This window comes from Tupaia chinensis, unplaced genomic scaffold (assembly GCF_000334495.1).
Source record: "Tupaia chinensis unplaced genomic scaffold, TupChi_1.0 Scaffold145093_1, whole genome shotgun sequence".
Taxonomy (NCBI): domain Eukaryota; kingdom Metazoa; phylum Chordata; class Mammalia; order Scandentia; family Tupaiidae; genus Tupaia; species Tupaia belangeri.
This window is the reverse complement of record NW_006204954.1, coordinates 1,265,954-1,275,177: the sequence shown is the minus strand read 5'-3', so window position 1 is coordinate 1,275,177 and position 9,224 is coordinate 1,265,954. Positions and strand designations below refer to the sequence as shown.

General features: G+C 38.3%; 1 protein-coding gene across 3 annotated transcripts in view; it reads right to left on the bottom strand.

Moving 5' to 3' along the window:
• Positions 1 to 9,224, bottom strand: part of POC5 (POC5 centriolar protein) — a 42,369-nt gene that overhangs the window by 9,273 nt on the left and 23,872 nt on the right. For all 3 annotated transcript variants that reach the window (XM_006167781.3, XM_027767983.1, XM_027767982.1), the window contains 3 exons: positions 8,273 to 8,452; positions 5,574 to 5,727; positions 2,800 to 3,080 (listed from right to left, as the gene is read on the bottom strand). In XM_006167781.3, the coding sequence (XP_006167843.1) occupies positions 2,800 to 3,080; positions 5,574 to 5,727; positions 8,273 to 8,452 (615 nt within the window). The remainder of the gene's footprint in view (positions 1 to 2,799; positions 3,081 to 5,573; positions 5,728 to 8,272; positions 8,453 to 9,224) is intronic.

Genomic DNA, 9,224 nt, shown 5'->3' with positions numbered 1-9,224 from the left:
ACAGAGACAGGGACAGAGTGGGAGAGAACAAAGGGCACCCCCCCCCCCGAGGAAAAATGTCTCAATCCCTTCTCCATTTCTCCCTCCTTTAAGGATCTTGGGCACATAAGTACATTTACCTGACATGTATCTCAAGCCATTGGCTCAGAATTTAAACCTCAGTGGTCAGTCATTGGGATCTTCCTTAACTACCAGGCCATGAACTGGTCTGCCAAAAATGGTTTCCATGTTAAATTGGTCAACTAATATATTAATTTCCATTTCTTTTATTATGGTTCTTTCAAAAGCCAGAAAACATATTTAAGGTGAACCTGCATATTTTAATTATTTAATGAAGGGGAAAAAAACCTAGCATAACATTTACTTGTGATTTTTTTCTTTCTCCGTGGCCCTCAAGGCTATACTGATGAGAATAAAATTGAGTGTGTGTCTTTCTTTGAAGAGAATTTTATAGGGGAGGAAGGAAGAGATAGGACTGTCTAAGCAATGCTGTGTTTTTAGGCTTCAAAGACTTTAAAATTGTCTCAGATGATCAAATCATTTCAAAAAGTTAGCAAAAGGGTGGTAAGAAAATTCCTCCATTCAGTTCTTCCTATGTACATTTAGGTATACCCATATAAGGGGATTTTGAAAAATCGAGCTCAGTGTGTGTTATCTGCATATACAACATGAATTTTGACAAACCAAAACTTTAAAATGCTCATTGTGTTTATTTAAATGAGATCTTCTGTATTAGATCACACTTCAAAATGTATAATCGCGGAGAATAAACTTGGCTGAACATATGTCAGGGTTGCATTTCTAAGCTGAAACTCCCTTACAGATTGAAATTTCTTTTAACGGAGAGGTGCTATATATATATTTTTTAACCTTTCTAAGTCAAGAGCAAAGATGATAAATAGCAGATACCAACATGGGCAGACATTTGAGTCAGCCAGAGCATTAACTACGACCAATTGTCTGGCTGACTCAGTGCCTCCCTTAGCTTCAGAGAGCTGTCCAGAGCAATGGCACCTTGTGATGGCTTGCCCAGGGAACTTTAAGACCTAAAACCTATTCTGCTACCTTCTTTCCTCTTATGCCAGTGGTAGGGAATCAGGGAGAAGAGGGAGGCAAGCAAATCTGAATAATCTCAGGAACTTTATAAAAGTTCTTTGTGCCAGGGCCAAGCCAGAGTAGAGATGATCAATTTTTTATTCTTTTTTTTTAAGTTCTGCAGAGGCAAGACTAAACATCTTGGCTCATATCTCCACTCCAGTCTCCTGAGAAATGCTATCTGAAGAGTACAGGGGAGTTAAAAATATTCATGGAAAGATGTAGTTATTTTGGTGCAAAAAAAAAAAAAAAAAAAAAAACCATTGAAATCCATTAATTGCTTAGTCATAATATCATAATATACATTTCCATGAACTCCTGAAGACCCCTTGTACAGTTTAATCAGGGGTTAAGGCCCTGTTAAATAAAGCTGAGGCAGAGGAATCAGATGAGAAGTGCTCTGTCTACAAATTTTACCATATCAATAGCTCAAGTGATTTCTTTCAGGCAAGTTCTCACACAAATACTGCACCCCCATTTCAACACTCTTGAGGCACAACATGCTTGAGGAACTTTGGGGTTCAGTGACGTGAGGAAAACTATTCCTACTGACATTTCAGTTATAAATTAAAAATTAAAATTTAATCAACATGGAGTCAAAATAAGTAGTGTTAGTGACACACCTGCATCCAGGAAGAAGGGGAGTGGTCAGTAGAATAAAAAATACACAACTAAATATACATTCATTTCCTAAAATCTTGAAAATATCCACTAGTTTCCTTCAAATAAAAAGTCTGTCAACAATCCATTCTCTAATTAAATCTATTTTTCCTAAAGTTTTTGAAAACATGTAAAACAAAAATATTATTTTTGTTTCAGTGATAGCACTTTTAGGTATTATTTTATACTACAAATTAATGTTCTAGCCATTTTGTGTTTAAAAAATTTCATGGAAAGATTGTGTTTTTTTGGGGAAAAAAAAAAAAAAAAAAAAAAAAAAAACCATTGAAATCCATTAATTGCTTAGTCATAATATCATAATATACATTTCCATGAACTCCTGAAGACCCCTTGTACAGTTTAATCAGGGGTTAAGGCCCTGTTAAATAAAGCTGAGGCAGAGGAATCAGATGAGAAGTGCTCTGTCTACAAATTTTACCATATCAATAGCTCAAGTGATTTCTTTCAGGCAAGTTCTCACACAAATACTGCACCCCCATTTCAACACTCTTGAGGCACAACATGCTTGAGGAACTTTGGGGTTCAGTGACGTGAGGAAAACTATTCCTACTGACATTTCAGTTATAAATTAAAAATTAAAATTTAATCAACATGGAGTCAAAATAAGTAGTGTTAGTGACACACCTGCATCCAGGAAGAAGGGGAGTGGTCAGTAGAATAAAAAATACACAACTAAATATACATTCATTTCCTAAAATCTTGAAAATATCCACTAGTTTCCTTCAAATAAAAAGTCTGTCAACAATCCATTCTCTAATTAAATCTATTTTTCCTAAAGTTTTTGAAAACATGTAAAACAAAAATATTATTTTTGTTTCAGTGATAGCACTTTTAGGTATTATTTTATACTACAAATTAATGTTCTAGCCATTTTGTATATTAAAATATTTTTTGGTGGCTTGGCCTAAATACCATGGAGATTTTTACCTCCATAGGAAAATATGTTCTGAGTTCAAAATACGCTACTTACCAACAAGTTTCTGAACCTTTTCATAATGCCAAACTTGTACAAACTGTACTAACCATTTCTTCTGGTGCAGCAGTTCCTGCAGATCCTGCACCAAGAATAGAAACGGGAACGTGAAAAGATGTGGAGGCAGCACTGGTAGAAGTCACGGATGTAGTAGAGGGGATGGCAGTCGCGCTGCTGGCTGTTCCGACCACTGTTGCAGATGGGGACGGCAGCAGTGGTGATGGGACCACAGTGGGCCCTGGAGGAGCCGAAGGATCCAAATGAGCAGAATGTTCTTTTCCTTGAACACCAGGACCATGCTCTTCCTTTTTATTATTTGGGAAGTCCATCCCTGTAAATCACAAATTAATTCCTTTAAAATTCTTCTAAGTTAAGATTACTATTATCCTCTAAACAGTAAAGAACACATAATGGCTAAAATTTGGTCCTAACCAAAATGTACACATTTATTATATATTGGACACAATGGTCATTGAGTATGGTTGCCAGAATTAACTGGTTAATGAATAAGCACTAAGGACTTCAGACCACTTCCTTCAACATGTGAAAGCTAATGAATGATAAAGATAAAAATAAATCATGTACTCAGCTGGGATCTCAGTTATGACCATCACACCTAATAAATAGTATAATCACGCTGGGCCTAAGGATTTATTCCTTTCGCATTATTTCACACAACTATTCTGAAAAAATGGCTGGTATTTAGAGCCTTAGTCCAATTTTCTGGTATCAGCATAACCTATAATTTCTACCTATAGTTCTTATCCTAACAACAACAATGTATTGTTTTTAAATTGCCAGAATGTAAATGTGCTCATGAGAGAGGGGGAAAGGGGGGAAGAAGGAGGGGGTGGAGAGAGAGAGAGAGAAAATATCCCTCAGTGGGGCATGACCATACTGCAATCCTTTGGATTATGGAATAAATTAATTCTTCTGGTCAGGATTTTGCACATGCATGCACATATGCCGGGCATATTTTTCGAGTCACCAGGGTCGGCCATGTGGGTTCCAGCTCCCTTAAACACTGAGCTATGGACCTGGTCCTGCCCCCAGTGCATTTTTAGTTTTCGCTTTTCAGCAGACAATAGTAAATTATGAGTCAAATTAAAATCTTCACTTTCACCATTGCAAAGGAAACAGGTTCTTGCAGGTAGATTACATAAATCAATAATTAAAAGCACAGCTGCACAGTTAACTGATTGTGGTGACACCATACCTTGCCCCCACAAACTGAACTTTGGCCCAGCCTGGTGGTGTAGTCAATGGAGTGCTGGAGGACACTTGGCTAGTTCTGCATTTGGATCCCTAGGTCAGCCTGAAACACACCGGGTACGTGTGTGTGCATGTCCAAGATCCTGACAAGCTGGAAGGCTGGGGAAAGCAGGCTGTGGCAAGACGAGATCCTATAGAGGATGCCCCCGTCTCTTTCACTCTAGTATGTATGTACAGGCTCTCTATCATGAATAAAATAAATTCAAAATAACAAAACAAAAAAGCTAAACCTTAACTTTGACTAAGAAGTGAATGATGTCATGGTCTAGAAGGTAGGACAAAGAGTTTCTTCCATTTTAGAATTTTTCCCCCTCAATATTAGAATTTGGTTAGCTTCCATTTAATACTCCAGTGTATTTATGTGGTATAAAATGAGGGGTGAGGGTTTGGAAAGTCAGGCAATGAGATGTTGCAGGTTATCTGAACATAAGGCTTTATATAGGTACTATACTAAGTGGCTTTCTATGTTGGCCTCTTTCCATCCAGAAATCTGGACTACTACATAAGCCCTTCCCTTAGACTGGTAGAGTAACAGTTACTTATTAACAATGATAACAGTGCCTATATCCTTTGAAATCTGCTGATGAGAGGGATTAATTCACTATAAAATACTGCTTCTAACTTGAAAATAAAACATACACACATGTACACAAAGAGTTTTAACACGTTTTTGACAGAGATTCTGACTATCTCTCTCTTTTTTTAGGTTTTTTTTTTTTTTTTTAAGTTTTTGCTTTAGGGTATGTCCATTCACTGGAGAGAGAGAGAGAGCGAGCGAGCATGTGAGAGAGATATTACTCCTCCAGGGAGGATAGCTGTGCCACAACCCCTGACTCAACCTCCTTGCCACCTGCTGGCCTCTGAGTGTCTCCATGTGTATGGCAGACATTATTAGATGTAGAACTAGTACAAAGGTAAGGTTTGGCAGGAGATACCCTGGAAAAGAAATAGGCGACTAACCCTCACTAATGTGTCCTGATTTATACAGATCCTGTTTGTCACATAACTGTTAGGTTTAATAATTACTCTCGCTTTAACCAGGATAAATCTGTTTCAACTGTGAAGCATTTCTTAACTGTGTCTCAAATTGCTTTTAAAATTGGAAGGTATCCTAAGGCCATTTTCATTGTCATGTTCTGCTTCCTTCATAAAAACGCCTGACAATTGCTAAGATTTAAGAAATAGCACAACACAGGATGCTCTGCAGATCACAGACAAGCAGAGCATAGAGTCAAATAAAAAAATGAAGTATCTGTTTTGCTTTAATAAGATAAAAATCTTGAATCATTAAAAACAATCATCTTATTTATTTACAATAATTAAAAAATATTTTAAAAAAATAGCTATTAAAATGTCATAAAACATAGGCCAGCAAGTGGTGTGGAGGATAAGGTGGATTTAAAGCTGGATATGCTACCATGAAACTAAGATACCAGTATATGAATGAAACATATCCACTGCAGAATATTAGTACTGTAGACCATACCAGTCACAAAGATCTCCCCAAATCCTTTTCTAACGATTCATTGACATCCTTCAATGAAATACTAACCTGTGTCATTTCTGTTTTGAAATATAGTCATGGCTTCTAGATTTAAAGCACACACACCCCTCATGAAAGCTTTTTTCATGGAATCTTCAAAGTGCTCTTTTTCATGATGCATTCTTTGAATCTCAGCTTTTGCATTTTCCAAAGCCCCAGACAGCTAAAACATAGAGGATTTTCAAAAGGAAAAAAAAAGATTTAAGGCACAAGGAAGAAAATTGTCACAAAATAGACTTATGCTATGAGGCCATTCTTACATGAAATACTAAAACCAGTTTGCAACATACTTTTTCTGCTATGTTCCTCAATTTATTTTAATAATTTTGCCAGAGGGCATGAGTGCTTGCCAGAGAGACAAAGAGAGGGAGAGGGAGAGGGAGGATATATTTCCCAATAGAAGGTGGTGAAACTGCAATCCTATTTCTTCCATTTCTCTCTACTGTGGAGATTATTTCCTCCATTTCTCTCTACTGTGGAGATTTTGGGCTTGCATAATGCACAGGCACCTGGCATGTTTTTTAAGTTCCTAGGGCCAGGATTTGAACCATAATTGGCCATATGGGATCCGGCCCTCTTAACCACTAAGCCAAGGGCCAGACTATCTCAATTGATTTATTAAAATTTTTTAATTTATGTTTAACTTATGTTGACATCAGTATGGTACCTAGGCATCTGACAGCTAGGATGACTAGAAGCATTCTCATTTCCATTCCAGTTAGCACTCATAATCTTTTAACAAAAGTAACAATAATAGTAACAACATAGTCAATAATATGGCACATACTCTAAAACAGCACAGACATTGTTTTAAACACTACATATTAGGGCTCAGTCTCTCAACAATCCTACTACTATGTAAATTGCTATTTAGAACTTGAGAAAATTGATACTAATTTTCAGTTACTATTTCTACATCAGCAGGCCTCAACTTTAGCATAAAAATCCTCTGAGAGGGAACCAGCAGTTAAGTGTAATGGCTATGTCGCTGGACCGCAGTTTGCGTCCCGGACCCGGTGGCTTAAAACTCACACCGGATTCATGTGCGTGCGTGCCCAAGATTCAGTGAGGAGAATGGAGGAGAAGGGATTGCGGCGTGACCATCCCCCCTAGGGGGGTGATTTCTCGCTTTCTGTCTGTCTGGCAAGCGCACGCGCCCTATAGCAAAAACCTCTCAAAAAAAAAATTTTTTTTATAGGTGCTCATGAGAGAGAGAGAGAGAGAGAAAGAGAGAGGGAGGGAGGGAGAGATAACGTGAGAGGAAAAGTAAGAAATCACCCCCAGGGGGATGGCCACACCTCACTCAAGCTCTTCTCTTCCATTCTCTTCCTGGGATCTTGGGCACATGCGCACATGCACTAGCGTGAGTTTCAAGCTGCAGAGTCTGGGACTCTAACCATGGTTGACCGTATGGGAGTCCAGTGATATAACCATTATACCATCTGCTGGTTCCCAGGATTGTTTTTTTCTTTAGAGAGATTTTTGCTATAGGGTGTATGCGCTCGCCAGAGAGACAGATAGAGACAGAATGAGAGAGAGCAGGAAATCATCCCCCGGGGGGATGGCCACGCCGTAATCCCTTCTCCATTCTCCTCTCAGGATTTTGGGCACGTATACATGCATGCACATGTGCCTGGCATGAGTTTGAAGCTTCCAGGTCTGGGACTTGAACTGTGGTTGACTACACGGGAGTCAAGTGACATAACTGTTATGCCATCTGCTGGTCCCAGGTCCCCAGAATTTTTAAAAAGTAAATGTTATCTATGAAGTTTAAAAGTGCAGTAACATTAGGTACAATTAAGTTTCTCATATACTAAACCTAAAGGGAATGAATTTTTTTTGCAAGTTATTTTAAACTGCAGAAAATTATTTATATTACAAACTTATTTTTAGTATTAAGAATTCATTGCTGTAATGATAAAATTTTTCCTTTATTTAACTTTATTTATTTATTTTAATTTGACCAGAGAGGGACAGAGAAGGAGGGAGGGAGGGATGGAGGGAGGGGGAGGGGGAGAGGGAGAGAGAGGGAGAGCGATAGAGAGAGAGAGAGTGAGAAAGAGAGAAAGCTGATAGGTCCAGGACTTGAATCATGGTTGGCCATGTGGGAATCCAGTGCCCTCAGCCACCACGCCACCTGCTGTCCCCCCCCCCCCCCCTGTTCCCCCCCCCCCCCTTTTGAGAGAGATTTTTGCTAAGGGCACATTCACTTGCTGGAGAGACAGAGAAACAGAAAGTGAGAAATCATCCCCTAGGGGATTGGCGACACTGCAATCCCTTATCCTTTCTCCTCTTGTGGTTTTGAGCATACATGCACACGCGTCTGGTCTGAGTTTTATGCACCAGGTCTAGGATTTGAACCACAGTTGACTCCATGGGAGTCCAGCGATGTAACCATTATGCCATCTGCTGGTCTCCAATTTTTTCCTTTTAAAATATGATTTAAAGAGGCCTACTGTATGCTTCAGAATGGTTTTTATTTCCTTTTGGGTCACAAATGCCCCATGGAAATAACATTAATTTGATTTTTTAAAGTCAATGGGAAAAATTATAGTTTATATGAATTAACACAAGCACACATTTTTTTTTTTTTTGTCTTTATTCTTGGCTACATAAAGACTAAAAGAAATAGCAAAAGTTGTAAACTACTGATGAGTGTACCCATCTTTTTTTACTGTATTAAAAGAGTGAAAATCAAAAAAGCTTACCATAGCAACTTTGGTTTCATAATCATTGGAAATCTGGACACAAACTTCTTCAGCCCTGGCTTGACAAGCCCGTTCCAACACATCTTTCCACTGCCTCTGTACTACTGAACGCCAGCCTTTCCAGACTTTCTTCAGCAATGCTCTTTGGAAGTACTGGTCAGCTAGTTTACCTTCAAAAACCTATGTGAAAGTAATATACAATCTCAAAAGAACACAGTGGACTGGTAAATAAATTGGTAGTCATAATTACAAATATAATATGGTAGTTAAGAGTTCAAACATTCATCACTTAATCCTGTATAATCACATTGTTCTCATCTTGCACACATGAGAACTACTTCATCAAAAGAATTTCAATTCATTGACAAAATAAAAACAGTATAGGTTCCTACGTGGACTGGTTTGAGAGAGAGGTTAAGTAACTTGCCTAGGTCCATAAGTAGAAAGTGTAAGGCCAGGCTCCAGAGCCTGGGCTCTTACTCATTACATCATTACTTTATGAAAAACTAATCAAGTTAGCGGGAAAACAAACAAAATGTAATATATATATATACATACACACACACACACTAAAAAAAATTAAATATATATATATTTTTATCCTCAGTACTAAAGGGGTCTCTAAATTCTGTCTTCTTGTAAGATATATATACACTTTCATATTTTTTTTTTTGCTATAGGGCGAGTACACTCACCCAAGTGAGACAGAGTGAGGAAAGGGAGAAGTCACTCCTAGGAAGATGGCCATGCAGTCCCTTCTCCTTTGTTCTCCTCTTGATATTTTGGGCACACATGCACACACACACCTGGAGGGATTTTTCAAGCTTCTGGGTCCAGGGTTCAAATCAAGGTTGGCCATGTGGGAGTCTAGCATCTTAACTACCATGCCACCTGTTGGCTCCCTTTCCACTTCTTTTTAATTGCCAAAGGGTGTACGTACTTGCCAGAGATA